At 48.0% G+C, this 16,035-nt stretch overlaps 1 protein-coding gene across 3 annotated transcripts in view; it reads left to right on the top strand.

The window, feature by feature from the left end:
• The window catches only part of CCNI (cyclin I), a 35,745-nt gene extending 21,249 nt beyond the window's left edge, over window positions 1-14,496 (top strand). For 2 of the 3 annotated variants that reach the window (XM_064510446.1, XM_064510445.1), the window contains 5 exons: window positions 6,021-6,155; window positions 10,135-10,209; window positions 10,394-10,534; window positions 11,423-11,653; window positions 12,797-14,496. In XM_064510446.1, the coding sequence (XP_064366516.1) occupies window positions 6,021-6,155; window positions 10,135-10,209; window positions 10,394-10,534; window positions 11,423-11,653; window positions 12,797-13,255 (1,041 nt within the window). In that variant the 3' untranslated portion in view covers window positions 13,256-14,496. The remainder of the gene's footprint in view (window positions 1-6,020; window positions 6,156-10,134; window positions 10,210-10,393; window positions 10,535-11,422; window positions 11,654-12,796) is intronic. The other variant, XM_064510447.1, reaches the window with a different exon arrangement.
• Window positions 14,497-16,035: the final 1,539 nt, after the last annotated feature.

Here is a 16,035-nt window from a genome sequence, read left to right as displayed (position 1 = left end):
GCAAGCCAAGCGGCACCTCGTGCAAATATCTGCATGGGCACCAGCCCACAGAAAAGCACAGAGACACCTGCGCAGACTCCCGCACACGATGGCTGCGGGGGGGGGCCAGGTAACGTGGCACCCCTGCCAGCGGGCCTGGGGCTCCGCGTCTCGGGAGCCCGCGGTCGCAGATGGCGAGCAGGGCTGCCGCGCAGGTGGGCACTGGATCCTACCAGTGTTTTTGGTGAAGAGCTGGGAATGTTCCCACTTTTTTAATGGCGTGAGTCATGCACATGCCTGCAAATCTCTGGTACAGGGACAGGCAGATCTGTAGGTTGGGCCTTGCTCTGATCTGGCCTCTGCTCCAAAAAAACCCAGGAGAAAAGTGCCAGCCAGATGAGATGAATTGTCCTTCAGTGCTCGGGGCGGTTGTTAAGCGTGCCTCAGAGCAGCCTGCTGAAGGCTACCGTTGCTAGGCTTGGATTAATTTTCCCTGACGCGCAGTCTAATTAAAGCTGCTGCACTAGGCCATCATGCTTTTCCCGCCAGGGGTTAAGTTCCGTAATGGCAGATTTGTGGCAGCACAACAAAGAGATGACCACAGACGCTTTGAGTGGCAGAGGACAATGTCTATGGGAAAGTACTTTCAAAACGAAGAGGAACTTTTGGTTTGCAGCCCAAAGGGACTTTTTACTTTCAGCCACAGTCATGTCTCATTTTTGCTTTTAATTTTATATAACTCAAGGAACAATGACCTCTCTGCTTAATTAATTTTACAGTGTTGCATTTCATATTCACGTTACTAGGATGACATACATATACCTTCAAGGTAGAGGGATAAAAGACTGATATATTTGGGTAAGAAGTTCCCTGCCTTGCTTGGAACAGCAGCAGGATTTGTTCATGTGATGGGAGCAGTTCTCAGTCACACTGTCTGTGAAAATGAACTATAATGAATTTACCTGGTGCTGCTATGAGGAGGCTTAAATTTACCTGGTCTTTCTGGGTAGGGGACTTCTGTCCCCCTCTAATGTCCTTTTAATTGTGATTAGAGACTTGACGTAGCGAAACTTTATTGGATTGATGCTATTGCAGAAAAGAGCTGACAATTCATCTTTTTCTTCTTTCCTTCCTACCATGTAGTTCTTAAGAAGCCAACATTTATTTTGAAGCCTTACTTCTGTTGTGCATGTGCCTAGAAATGACATTACCTTTCAGTTACTCCTTCATATTCAAGGAACTCAGTGCTCTGTGCATGGGTTATTTTTTTGAATTCTTTTTAATTACATATATGTTGCTTAGATAAGCTTTATTTTTCAGTGGTTTAGATTAAATGCCAAGTTTTTCACATGGAAAGGGCCATGTTACCCAGGACTGAATGTACAGTTGCTATTCTCTACATTAGGGCTTAAGCTGTTTCAAGTTAACTTCTGATTCTGAAATTTAGCCTTTTGGCCTCCCACGACCTATGAAGGGCGATCCGCCAGAATTAGGTGTATTGAGAGACTATATGGACAAAGCCAAGGAGGACCGAAGGCCGAGAGGCAGCTTAGGAAGATGATCCATCTTTCCCACCCCATTTCACACAGATGCTGCTCTTAGGAGAAGGATTAACCTTTCGCTCTGGCAGGAGCTGGGCAGGGAGGATTGCGCTGGGCCAGGACAGATGCAGACAGGAGCTGAGCAGGGTGATCCCTGTTTCTCCTGGGATCTGGTGGGAATGGAGACGACCAGGTTGTGCTGCCAGGGAAGTAAAGGAGATGGGCAAAGTCCTCCTGCGCTGCAGAGGAAAGGCGCGTGGCGCTGCGGCAGGGAGCCTACCAGATGCCGATTTTGCCCCCTCCTCTACAGCGGACATGTAAGGCAAGGGGGAACATGGGGAGAGAGAGGCCGCTGTGCTATTTAATATTGCACTGGTTTCGAACCTCTCCTCCTGCTGATGGAGGGCCCAAGCCCGTTCTTGCTGGCTTTGCTAGAAACGCTGTTGTGGCAGGACCAGGTCAGTGATTTAGGAGTCACAGAGGGGCTTTTAAAATCATGGGCTTTTTGTTTGAAGGAACATTTCAATTTGGCTTTTGGGAGGTACACACAGAGCTTAGCGTCTGGATTCACTCAGATACTGCATTTTCAAAATAATACTTTAAGCTGCTTGAAACCTTTTAAGTCTGCAATACTGGCCCAGCCTGGCTGTGGTTATAAATCCTTTTGTATGGCTTTTTCTCCTTCCATTTAAAAATAAATGCAGTGAATAAAGCAATAAGGAAGTTCATCTTAACGGTCGCTCCTCCCCTTTCTGACAGAGCTTTTTAGGTTCTGCTGTGCAGTGCTTACCTCGCGACGTGAGAAATGTTCTCTGTAAGGACAGCCAGCATTTAACATACTGTTTGCCATGTTTTTTCCCCCCAATAATTTCTAGGTCGCTGCCCCATTGTCCAGAAAAAGAGATGCTATTAGCAAACCATTTTATAAACTTCTTACTGCTGATTGTGTGGTGCATTTATTATAGTGGCAGCACTCTTCAAACTAGCATTTCTGGAATGAGTGCAGCCTGCTGTGGGCAGCAGGAGTTCTGCCACTGACGGGGCTGAGATTTCACCTGTACATTGCAGTAACATTTATAGAAAGAGTCATTATTTCCTAGAATTGAGGAAAGTAGTTTATTCTTCTCCTGTCCAAAAGTAATAGGTGCTTTTTAAGAAACAACGCGATTGTCAAGTGGCATCCAGAGGTCCTGGCTGAGACCAGAGGCCCATCTGCATCTGAGACACAGTCCTGCTGACTCTGTTGCACCACTGCGGCATCAGGAGAGAAAACAAGGCAAGACTTTCTTCTCCTCAGAGAAGCATATGATTTAGCACTTAAGGCAAGTTTTGTAGGCAGAGGTAGTACCTCTTATTAGACCAAATGTTACAGCTGGAAAAAACAGCTTTTAATTACAAAAAAACTGTGTCTTTAGATTGCACGGCTACACCAGGAGTCCTGTTCTACCTTTTCTAAGGGAATTGCTTAACTGCGTTTCAGTGGGACCTGTGTCTGTGAACAAATGTAACCAGCTGTGCGTCCACTAACAAGCTGCCAGCCCGGAATTCAGCTTGGGATCAAGGGCCTTAGCCCTGCCACCTTCCCCTCTTCTTCTCTCCCACTAGGGAGATGGACCTCAACACCAGTAAGGAATTTAAGCGCAGCATAAACAAATGTCATACTGTAAGTAGCCATCCTTAAAAAGATGTGACGCTGGTATTCTGGTGGATGTTGCTGTGCTGATAGAAGCACTAGTATAATTGCACTTCTGCCTACAAAGCTCTGCTTTCATGGGTTTTCTTGGCTCACAGGCAGTGGATTCAGTATGCCAGTAAAAAAGCGCATCATTGTCTATCTGAAACATATGGTAGGTACTTCGGTGATAGATATGGCCTGAAGTGTTTATTTTGCCCCGGTGTTAGGTGTTTTTATCTTTTAATTCATGCTACTTCTTCTCCCTCATGTTTCTGCTGGGAGGACGGCTACAACAACCCAGCACAACAGCCCAGCCCAGGAGTGATTTTTGTTTGTGCACGCCCTTAGCTTTCTTGCCACCGTAACTTGGCAGCCAGCTTTTATTCAGTTTCTTTCTTTGAAACTGTCTCAGCAGCAGTCGAACTGTTGTAGGGAACACAAGTCCCTGATCATAGCAGTAGAAATTCACTTGGTTTCAGTTGTCACTTCTGGACATGTCCCTGCTAATCACCTCGAATAATCCTGGTTGAAGTGAGACCAGAGGGATGCTTGGTAGAAGGGCTCTGCAGAAGCTGTAAATATTTCAGAGTGCAAGTCAGACAGAGCATTTATGTCAATGACTGGTCTGTATTTGTGGTTGAAATTCAACTGTTGTCCAAACAGATCAATAGTGGTGACTTAGGCCAAAAGGGAAAAAAAAGCCTTTTGAATTGAAATTGTACCTGCTTAGCCCCAGTCCACAGTTTCCTTTAGTGCTGAAAGGTTTTTTTGTGATCTCTATTTGGAATCTTCTATTTTTAACATGTACTGAGCTAAAAAAAACACTACAGTTTTAAAGAAAAATAAACCTTTCCTCTCAGAACACCAACTTGTTTTCTTCCCATCTGCTGTCTGTCGGGGGCTGGGCACCTGCCTGGCTCCCATAGCATGTCTGGTTTTGTTCAGGCCTGGCTTTTTTGTCTAAGAAGGTCAATAAACCTCTTAGCGCTAAGCTGGAGGGTAACTGTGTCAGTACCTGACAGACGACAAGATAGCCTCCCTCCTTTCCTCCAACGTGCAGTAACATTTATGAGTGATGTTTAAGTCAGGGTTTCTGTAAAGAAAGTTGGCTGTCCCAAGGGAGATTTATTTGGATGGCGTAAGTAATGCTTTGTCACACTTGACAAATCTACACTAGCAGGCCAGGAGAGAAGCCAAGCAGTCTTAGGGTTGTCTCCCTGCCTGTCCCCTGAGGCTCTGTGTAGGACTCAGTGCTCTTATGTCCCAGTGATGCTTCCCTGTCGCAGGTGTATGCCTACCCTGCGAGTTTAGTGATTACCTGAGAGCCTTCATTTGCTAATTTGGGAATGCAGTGAGGAAGGAGGAAACATGTTTAGGCTGTTACTTGTTGAGACTGCAAGAACTCTGCATGAACACAAGTGCCAGGAGATCACGATCTCCAGAGAAATAAGGTGGGAAACTCAATTTAGCAGCTGTGCCCTTTCCAGAAGCACATGTGTAGATGCTTACAGCCACTGCTGTGCCTTATCAACAGCTCATACTCTCTCTTTTTCTTTCACTGGGACCCATGGTTTCAGAAGTGGGAGTGCAGGTACTTCAGGGTTTCTGAAAACAGACTGCTACACTGGGCAGGCAGGGAGAAGAAAGCAGGAGGAGAAGGGGATGCATGTTCACTAGCCCTCTTGTGCAGGAACAAGGTTGTACTGATTTCTGCATAAGTGCTGTTAGATGGTGAGGCCATGTTGTCCATGTTAACTCTGGGAGAGTAAATTTTACGGGAGCACTTGGAGTGCTTCATAGAGCGATGACCATATTACCTACCTAAAACTGTCACTTAACCAGCAGCCTGGACAATGCAGGGGTCTGTAGGCTAATGCCATACTCTGATACCACGCCAAGGGCTGGCGTGCAACTCAAGAGACAGAAACAGTTACTCAGATTATTGAGAATTCACATGATTGGGAAAGACAAGAGTTTCTCCCCTTGCTCTAACCATTTGTTCACCCACAGAGCTTGGTAGTTGATTATCTTGTTGAGTCGGGGAAAAAGACCCCAGAATATCCTAACATATCTTACATGGCTTGCGACACGTTGCTAGATCCCACACCCGTTTACCAGTGTCCGAACATGAAGCTGAGGTGGGTGTTGGAGACTGTCTCCACCAAAAGGTGAGAGGCCTGACCGGGTCCCATGCCCCCGCAGGGGCAGAGGACGTGCTGCTGGCTTCCTGGAGCAGCTCGCAGGGGATGTAGGCTGCAGCTTATGGCCTGCAAGCTGCTGAGCGCCTTCAGCATTTTGCTGACTTGTATGCGAATGGAGCACATCAGGTGCTGTCTGTGATTGCTTGTGAAGGATAGCTGGGGTGTGTGTGTTAAGTCAGAGCTGGATCCCTCTGCAAAGCTGACAGATTTTTGTTGTATGCATTAAGTTTTTCTGTAAAGGGAAACTGGCACTCTCTGCTATAACCTTTTCAGCCATAAGGACTTGCAGTTAGAGACTCTCCCTTTGCCTGTGCGCTATGTAGAATGACACGTATGAACTATCACTACTGCCTTGTCCAGGTAGAGAAAGATCTGTGTAGAAATCTTAATGCAGTTCCCTGCTAGAAAGCCTGTTTCAGACCATCTGTATCCAGGAGCCACCAGTAAAGCTGCCTGATCACCAGTCACAGGTGCAAGAACTGAGTGCTTCCTCAGGCAGGTTCACAGCACCCCTTTTTGAAACAGGCTTTGTTTCAGTGCTAACTCCTGCAGAGGTTAAAATGTTTGGTCTTTTCTGAGTTGCTCAGCCCATGTTTAAGAACAGTTTGTTTTTCTCTCCAACAGGATGTAGCCATTTCTCCAAAGCAGAGGGATGAGGTCATTCAGTGGCTGGCCAAGCTCAAATACCAGTTCCACCTTTATCCAGAAACGCTCGCCCTGGCCATCAGTCTTTTGGACAGGTTTTTAGCCACAGTAAAGGTAAATATTTGCAGATATGTAAACTGAAATGGATCTTTACTGCCCACTCACAGTATGCCAGCAGCCGTCCTTCCTGTTTCTGTGTATAATCCTGGTAGCATGACTGTATGGAAGTGCTTACTTTCCACCTCTGCTCTTCCACCCTCTTTCTTTCTCAAGCATATACAGCAGGTCACCTGTATTACTCTAAACCTTAATTTCAGGTTCTGAAGCTGTGGCAGCACACCACTCTCACCGGGGCCACACACTGCCGCTAGGCGCTTTTGGAGGTAGTTTCTTTCCTTAGTCATTTCTTCCCCTGGTGAAAGTAGCCATTGCTTTAATGAGAACATGCTGGTCAGCCTCTCCTGGGAAACTAACCCAGTGCTTTTATCTGCCAAGAATATTTTCTCCTTCTTCTGTTCTGCCTTGTTTCCTTCATGTACTGCAACTCATTAATTTAAACACATATTAACCTAGGAGAAAACAAGTGCCCTGCCTCTTGAACTGCATGCTCTCTTTTAACCTGGTTTGAACGTTCAGTTAACCCTACCAAAATACTTGTTTCTTAAGCTACACCAACTGTTGCTTAGCCAGAGAAAAGGAGAATCTAAATAGAGATCTTAAAGCAGTTATGTCTTAGGTGAAAAGAAAGGAATATCTGAGTTGAGCAAAATTGAGTCATAAAGCTAAAGGAAATGTCTGCTAGCCCAGTTAGAAACCTAAGCCTAATGCCCTCTCACACAGAAAGCCAGAAAGTCCCAGCCTGCCTTTCTTAATTGCTCTGGTATTTAACTGCAGCAGTAGTTAGTCTCATTTGGATCACCTGGAATTGCTGTGAGCACTTGCTAGTAGTGAACTAACTGGAGGGATCAAATACCTGTTTGAGGACAGGTTTGGGCTAGGCTTTTGTAAGCAAGCGTGTTAGTGCAGGGAAATGGAAGAATGGGAAAGGTACAGCTGGAGATGAGTGCTTTCACTGTTCAATGCTAACCTGGTCTACAAGCAATCTGATAGACTAAGATCTAAAGACAGACTGATCTTCAGACAGACCTGAAGAGAAGGTAATAAGCAAGCATGGCTGCAAGTCACGATGGTGACAGGCCATGCCATCCTGCTGTACTGAATGGTGCAGAGAATATGTCCATAAAGCATTTGCTTTTTTTAGGCCTAGTATTTCATAGGGGCTTTTTAAGGAAAATAAATAAATAAAAATCAGTATTTAGGGCATCTGCAACTCTGAGTGGGATCTGTTGCTGTTCTGTATCTAAGCTAGTTGCGCTGTGAGGGCTAAGAGGGTCTGCTGTGGGAATAAATCAGAAGCGCTGTGCCTGGGATGCATTTTGTACCCATGTGAATGACGGAACTGGGTGTATGTGGGGGTCACCTCAAGATCCCTGGCCTTGAGTTCTGAAGTCAGGCTTTGGGCCTTATCTCTTCCTGTATTTGCTCAGTTAAATTCGTGGTCAGCAAATCTGCAGTCTCATCTGCATGCGGGTCTAATCTTATTACAAACATTGTTAGGTAAGTAATACAGCTTAGGAAATGTAAGCAGAAGACCATAATATTTTCAGCCTGTGTACTTACATTTCAATGAGACTTGGCTCAGTAGAACAATGACGTCATCCATTAACCCATCCTTTCAATATTGTTAAATATTGATAACATTTAAATTACAAGTCATGGAAATCTTAACTTAAAATGGGTGATTTACTGGAACTCTGAGATGGGAAATAGATATTTAAAAATCCCTCAACAGTAATGCCCTCAAGTACAGTTTTTGCTTTCAGTAATTTGCAGCAGCAAACAGAGAAATGAAGTATGAGACTATGACTAAGAGAAGCTCACTGTGTGCTTCAGGCAGCGAGGAGTAATGTGGAAAGGTGTTTGTCAAGAGGTTTTCAGCATGTCCCATACTCCTTCTGGGCAAGCATTACTCAAACAGGTCAGGGCTTCTGCTCCCGCCCCTGCTTTTCTTCTCCAGTAAAACTGTTGTTCCACCAATGCACCTTAACTCCTGCTTCTTACCAGGCGCTGCTCTGTGGGATTTTTATTATTAAGACAACTAGTCTCTTCCCTTCGCTGTAAACATGCACTGAAATTGCTCAGCGCTGCCCGCCCCTACAGCTGTTGGCCGGCTACGTTTCTGGTGACCAGCAGTGTTCGCTGTGGATCGCTGCACAGCACCAGTTAACCCTCCACTTGGTGCTACTCGCAGCAGACGTAGGCAGCACTTGCCTGTTGATGAGGCGCAGGGAACGCAAGCAGAGGCTTCTCTAGGAGACTGGGCTGGGTGACTGTGTTTTAACATGCTAGGGCAAAAAATGCTATTCAGCCTTCCAGGTTGGTCTCTGGGGGCAGGGCTGTGCTCAGGAAATGAGAGGACAAATGTATTATTGAAGAAACGCTAAATAAATCAGGGAATAAACTTGACTGAGCATTGGAACTTGCTCTAAATATCTTCTTTTCCCTGAATACTGAGTGAGCGTCCTTTTGCTCTACGTTTATTTTACGCTGACAGTTTGCTCTTAACCTGCCTATGCGGGGAAGAACAAGTCTCAGTCGTGCCTTGAGGGACTTCATTCTCTTTGCTGCGAGTGATACCTGAACGCACACGTGTACCCCTGCCCTGCCCCCAGCATGGAGTCCCTACAAATACCTAAGCTGAAGTTTAAATGTCACTAGAAAGCCAAGGCTCCAGGCATAGCTGAATCCTTTTATGTAACAACCTGAATGCTGCTAAAGATCTTGAATTTGGATGGGATCCAGTGTCCTTCTCTCCTGCTGCTTTCCAGAAACAGCGTTTTGGGTTTCTGGAGAGCTCATGGCATGAGCGTAGCTTGTAGGATCCCACCCTTAAACCCCCATCTCTGTTCTGTCCACTAAAATTAATCCAGCAGGAATTAATCGTGGCAACATTTTAGGTTGGAAGTGGATTTTGCATTCTATGCAGTGTTTTCACTTATCTTTTGCTTTTTCTCAGTGAAATTCCTTTTAATATGGACAGAAGATGATCAGTTTTCCATAGGCCATATGGAGGTGCAGCTGTTTGCTCCGGGAGCTGTAATGGGGTTTAGAAACAGTGCCTCTGTTTTTCCTAGCCCTCAGCTACTGCGCCTAGTGCTAAGGAGCAGGTGGATGCACCCTGTCATACTTTTTCTTTTTCTTTTTTTTAGACTGATGTTGGAAGCTGAGTCCTTTTCCAGATAGTCAAATTGACAAAGATTGCTGCTGAGCAAAACCCCAGTGGATGTGCCAAATTCTAAGCACGTGCTTACGCTCCCATCGATCACAGGGACTACCTACCTGCACGGTTACAGCCGATATGTGCTTTCTCCCCCCACCCCCCACTAAATTGCCCAGAAAAGTTTTGATGCACATGAAAAAAAAAAAATCACCCTTTCCCCTTCTAATTTAACTTGCCTCACCTGAAACACTTCACCATAAAAGGGGCCTGCTCTCCCCTGATAATCTCTGGGCCACAGTTTTGAGAACCTGTAACAAATAACCTAACTGGAATGTTTTTTATGTATGCTTTATACTTGTATAGTAGACAGGGACAGCATTTTTAAACTCTTGTTTTCCTTCCCATTCTGCCTCTGACAGCCCCAGCTGCAGCAATGGCAATGCTCTGCTGCAGCAGTTGGAGGGGTGATGGTTTTGTGCCAGCTGACAGTCTGGCCCTTCTGGTTTGCTCCTTGCCATTTCCGCTGCACTGACTAAAAATGAGCTCTTTCCACTCCAGTGCTGCACATCAGTGGGTGGCGATTACAGTGATGAAGCTGGCTGATTTCTGTCCTGCTTTACGTCATGGAGTATGGATTTTTGCTCTGCATGGCTTGCCACCGCCGTGGCGTGTCGGAGGTCAGCCCGCTGATCCAGAACGCGTGGTGCGGGCAGCTGGAGGCCCTGGGGCTGAGGATGTCCGAGCAGAAAGGGTCACACATCCCTTTCTGTACCGCATTCACACAGGCAATTTCTCTGCTCTTCTGTATCCTAGGCCCGTCCAAAGTACTTGAATTGTATTGCAATCAGCTGCTTCTTCCTCGCTGCAAAGACCATCGAGGAAGATGAGGTAATATATATATTTTTTTCCCCTGGTAATGCTCTGTCAGATGACTGTATGCTTTTATAGCGCTACCTTTGCTTGCATGTGGTGGTTGGCACTTGAAAGGCAGGGATGAAGCTTCTTGTGCAATGTTTGTAATGCTGACTGGCGCTTTCTCTTCTCCCCCCTGCCCATGTGTTGGCTTTTGCAGAGGATTCCAGTACTGAAGGTGTTGGCTCGGGATAGCTTTTGTGGTTGTTCTCCAGCTGAAATTCGCAGAATGGAGAAGATTATCCTGGATAAACTGAACTGGGATCTTCACATGGCAACACCACTGGATTTCCTTCATATTGTAAATAAGAGGATAGTCTATTTTTTCTACTGTCTGTCTTTGTATATACTGTATCAAGAGGTACCTAGACAAAAAACCCTACCCATAGGACAGCAGAGCCCTCAGGATGCGGTCACAATACCTTTCACAAGTACTTTCTGAAACAACCAACCTTTCTAGAGAACGTCAGAGGCAACTTGTGATTTGAGATATCTCAGGGGCAGTTTTCAAAATGGGTGCCTGCTGCCTGAAAACCTGGCCCTAAATTGCTGGTGGTTTTGTTCAAAGCTAAATGCCAGGCAGCAGTAAAATACAACTGGAGCAAGGAGAGAGTGCTAGTGCTGGGCAACAGGCATGCTCAGCATGTGCTGCAGAAAGAACAGAGAACCTATTTGTGTGGTTAAGAGGTTAAAGAGAATGAAAATGCCCTGAGGTTCTGTGCATTGAATTTCATCTTCTCTCAGCTTTCCTGAGGGGAGGCTTTTGGCTAGGACACCTGAATTCTCAAACGCGCGTTGCTGAGAGAGAACAAGAGGGTGGAGGGGCTCGCCTTTTGCAGAGCTCTGAGAAGCCCGGCTCCCCACAGTGCATGACGACGTGTTCTGGCAAAACACAGCACGAAGTTGTTTGTGGGTTCAACACAGAGCTGCTTTTTCCATGGCATGGGAAAAAGTCTCGAGGGTTACACCAAGCGATGGAGGATCCCTTGTGTCAGGGAGGGCCTGTTGCACGCCACTCCCGCGGTACAACCTGGCTCTGTCACTGCAAAGGCACGTGGCCAAGAGGAGTCTGTGGTGCGCGGGACACACACGCACACACACACACACACACACTGCATGGCGGGTTACGTGGCAGCACGAGCGAGCCTGTGGGTGACGGCACCTGCCTCGTGTGCTTGTCTCCCCCCAGTTCCACGCGGTTGCAGTGTCCAACAGGCCTCAGCTACTGACCATCCTGCCGAAGCCGAGTCCCTCCCAGCACGTGGCAGCCCTCACCAAGCAGCTGCTGCAATGCATGGCCTGTTACCAGCTGCTGCAGTTCAAGGGCTCCATGCTGGCGCTGGCCATCGTCAGCCTGGAGCTGGAGAAGCTGCTCCCCGACTGGCTGGCTCTCATCATCGAGCTGCTCCAGAAGGTGCAGGTAAGGGGGGCCGGAGCTGGGCATCGCGGCACCGACGGGCAGGGAGCCACTGGGGCCGCAAGAGGCTGCAGCTCGGACAGGGGGCATCCAGGGAGAAGGGAAACTTGTTCTGGGTGGCAGCAGGCTGTAGTCGGACAATTTCTCCCCCAGGCCCAGGGAGTGAGGAGCGCTGGGCTCGGCTGCAGGCCAGGAAGCAAACCGAACCAGCCATTGGGCGTAGAGAGGCGCGCAGAGGCGCGGCAGGAGTGGCTGTCCTTCTCCCATGTTTACTCCATTCAGTCGTACTGAAAACACAACCTTGTCCTTGGTGTTTGGTGCAGATGATTAAGCAGTGGGCAAGGGCGGATGCTGGGAGAGGGGTGGTCTTCACGTGGGCATGACGCGCCTGTCCATTGTGAAAGCTGAGTCTAGGGATGCGCAGACTGCAGGGGAGACACGAACAGCTTAAAGGCATGGCCAAGCGAGACGAGGCCAGGGTCTCCTCTTGCTGGGGTAAACCATGAATTTGCCTATGGATTTGCCCAAGGAAAACGGGTCTGAGAGCAGAACTGCAGTCACAGATTAGAAAGGGGACTGCATAACAGACTTCAGCTCTTGTTTTGTGGAGCACATCTTCAGCTGCAAGCCTCAGCCACGCAGCCGAGGATCCATACGCAGTGCAACATGGAAAATCCTTTCCTGTGTGAGTATTCAGGCGACGTGAGCCCTCAGGGCTCTCAGACCCATAGCTGCTGATCTCTGCCTGCAGTTACGCTTTTGCAAAGATGCTCATGCGTCAGCCTGGAAGGACAGTCCACTGGGGCAGTTCTGCAGCGCTCATCGTGACTGCATCCCGTCTGTGATGGAGGGAGCCCCGTGCCCTGATAGATAATGGGCGCAGTGCATGAGGGAAAAAATTACACGCTGGGGAGAAAATCCTAGTTAGTGGCTCAGACGTTGTTTTTAAGCACACTAGGTGGTCTCACACATATTGCGAGGACAAGCAGTGACGCTGCCAGCAGATGCAGTGAGCCGTTTTTCAAGGGCGTAGGTGGCCCATGTGTTCAGAGCACTAGCCCTGCACTGGTTCATAGCCTCCGGTCTCGCGGCAGTGGGTAACCTTCGTCTTGCATTGCCCCTTCCTTGCTTGTCTTCTCGCTCCAGATGGATAGCTCGCAGCTGATCCACTGCCGGGAGCTCGTGGCACATCACCTTTCCACTCTACAGTCTTCTCTGCCGCCCAATTCTGTATATGTCTACAGTCCCCTCAAGCATACCCTGGTGACCTGTAACAGAGGAGTGTTCAAATGCCAGCCCTCCTCTGTCCCAGGGCCAGGTTTCTCCAAGGACAACGGCAGGCCAGAAGCGCCAGTCACAGGTACAGCCGCGCTCTACCAGCGTCTGCCAGCTCCCGCCGGCTGCAAGCAAGCCTCTGCCAAGCGCAAAGTGGAAGAGATGGAAGTGGACGACTTCTACGATGGTATCAAGCGTCTCTACAACGAAGACATAGCTCCAGAGGTAGTGGCTCTTGAAAGCATGGGCTCGGTTTGCGGCGCTGACGTCTCGAGGCAGGAGGGCAACGTTTCCCCTTGTCCGCCTTTGCAGCCAGTGTCTGTTATGTAGCTGGGGGGCACACGCCGCAGCTGCTTCCTAAACCTCGCCGGACCTGGCGCCATGCATTTGCAGTGGGGGGAGAAGGGGCCCATACCTTGTCAGGCTGAACTGAAGGGAGCCAAAAAACAGGAAAAAAAAATCCCAACCCTTTTTTGAATTTTTTTCTTGTGCGGCTAATTATAGTTCCACTATTTAAGCACTTAAAAACACAAAAAAATATAAAAAATTTATAAAAGACCCAAAAACCAAACAAAAAAAGTAGCAAAAAATTGTTTCTTTCTAGTGTTGTCGGTTCCACTGTTTTTCTGCTCCTGTGTGTTGTAACCCATTCTCTGTGTCCAAGAGCTCACATCAACTGTGCAGAGTTGTTTCAGGTTTCCCAGCCAAATAACACCCCTCTGATCTGATTTCTTCTGCTCCTTACTCTCTTTCTGCTTGCTTCTCTTTTAATTCTCAGCAAGTCTTGTGCATGATGTTCTGTACTATCTGACCTTCATGACAGGTTTGTTTTTTTTCTTTCTAAAGAAAAAGACCTTTTTTGTTTTGTTAGCACTTTGGTGTTTAAATGTGATAATATTTAAAAACTGGATTTAAATAAAAGGTTAGTCAGGAAAAAAAACAAAAAACAAAAAACAGTGCTTGCAAACTGCTCCACCCTTAAGTAACCACAGGAGTGTGAACGTACTCTAGAAGAACACTAGGGCAGCTGGCCACTGTGCTCTCTGTACCTTACACAAAGACTTCTCCAAGTTAAACACAGTCTGTGTTTTCAAACAGAGAAAGCAGTTAGTGAACTAAACTTCAGTCACTTGAACAAAAACGGTATTTTTTCTTGTTTGCACCAGGAAATGTTGCATTCTGTGGATATTCACCAACACTTGACACACTACATCAAGTGTAAACCTTAATTCTGCAATGGAGTCTGGTTTTTCCATATGTTTATAAGGTTTTCGCATGTTACCAGCACTGCTTGGCGAGGTGCTGGGGTGGCTACGTACGCCCGAGGTTTGAAAGACATGTAATTATCAATCACAAAAGAACAAAAGACCCCAATCCCGAGTTTTGTGTTCATGTAACTTCTAACCAAAAGTAAAACCTTTAAAAGCTTGTCTCTTTAAATGTTACACCTCTGTTTCTCAGAATGACCTCTCCCAATCTTAAGCTCTCTCCACAGCCCTGAGGAAGGTATTGTATTGGAGCCATTGTACTGATGAAAGCCTTCTGGTAGCAATAAAGAAAGTTGTCCTGGATTCTGAGTCTTGTTTAGTGCTTTTCGCCTGGGCCCAGGATCAGTTTTACCTGAAGGCCGCCACGAAGCTGCTAAGCTGCAACCCCTTCACGTGCTCTGTGCCAGCCCTGGGCAAAAGGGGCTTCAGAGGTGCTCAGCCCCCAGGGCGCATGGGGAGTTGTGCAGCAAACTCATCTCTACGGCTGCTGCAGCTTTAGCCCCAGGCGCCCGTTGCTCCTCACTCTCCCATCAGCCTTGGTCTGTTCTTGCAGGGGGACCGACAGTCCACTCACACACGTGGGACGTGTTTTGTCTCCTCTGTCTCCTGTCCATCTCCTCTTTGACTCTCTGAACAAGCTGTTGAAGCATCAAGTTTCTCATATCCAGGTTGGCTGTAGTTTACTGCTTGCCTGGTATCCCCTCCGCCGCAAGTCACGTTTGACAGTGGAAAGGTTAGTATGGATTCCTGCTGCATGCTTCCTGAATTCCTCATCTCTTTTGGACTTGCACCTTCTTCGTGGCTGGCCTTGATCTCCCACGCCTCCCTGGGAACCAGTCTGCTCCTCCTGTCCCACGAGTTGTCCTCGCCACAGCGCGCGGCTCCCCTCCATAGACCCTTCTTGGGCTTCAGCCATCCTCTGCCTGCTCGCGAGCTGGAAACGCGTGAGCCAGTGTTGCCTCCCAGACCATCTCAGCCGGCCCGAGGCAGCGTTTCTGAAAGCGGTGTCCCCTCCTGCTCGAGGCCTTCCTGTCATCCTCGGGGTGTGTAAGTTGGGGGCCTTTTATCTCGCCTCCCTGGTTTTTGTCTTTTCCAACCAGGGGGTGGTGCAGTCTCAGGGCTTCCCGTGGCACGCCCCCAGCCACACACCCCGTCCTTGCTGGATTTCCGTGGTACTGGTGCTGGCTCCTTGAGCCTCGCTTCAGTGCACACACCTTTTTCCGTTAAATTACACAGCGTAACAGGTCTAGCTAATAACTGCCCTGATTTCCAGCACTGGATGTACCAACACTAGCGTGGGAAAGACTAGAGCCAGGTAATTCGCTCACCCCCTTGACAGCCAAGCCGGGCGACTGTGGTTTCTGGACTGAAGGGGGTTTTTGTGCTCTTGCACTCACTGCATGTGCACAGCAGTTAAGAATGACCCGGTCTGTCCTGAAGGAGCAGTTGCTAAGCGCTCTGGCTGCGTGCGCAGCCCAAGAGGTGCGCCGGGCTATCCTAACTGCTCTGGCTAGACGGGACTGCGCGGTACAAAGCTATGGAGAGTTTTGTTGGACTGCAGCCTATGTTACTTGGCTTCCAACTGCACCGCATGTACTGCGGGAGAGGAGAAAACAGGGATAAAAACGCCACAGCGTTGTCATCCAGCAACACTAAATCTAAGCCTCAACTTTGAATGGCTTCTCCCCTCTCCGCACGCTCCTTCCCTCCCAGTTTAAGCAACACCTTCCCCTCCTGTCCCTTTTAGCAGTATCAGCACTCGGGCGCTCTAGGGTTACGGCCCTGACCCATTTGCAGACGAGCACGAGGAAAGGAGTTGACGCAGGACTGAGAAGAGAAACC

Source organism: Dromaius novaehollandiae, chromosome 4 (genome assembly GCF_036370855.1).
Source record: "Dromaius novaehollandiae isolate bDroNov1 chromosome 4, bDroNov1.hap1, whole genome shotgun sequence".
Classification (NCBI taxonomy): domain Eukaryota; kingdom Metazoa; phylum Chordata; class Aves; order Casuariiformes; family Dromaiidae; genus Dromaius; species Dromaius novaehollandiae.
The sequence above is the reverse complement of the archived record's forward strand: the minus strand, read 5'-3'. Positions and strand labels throughout refer to the sequence as shown.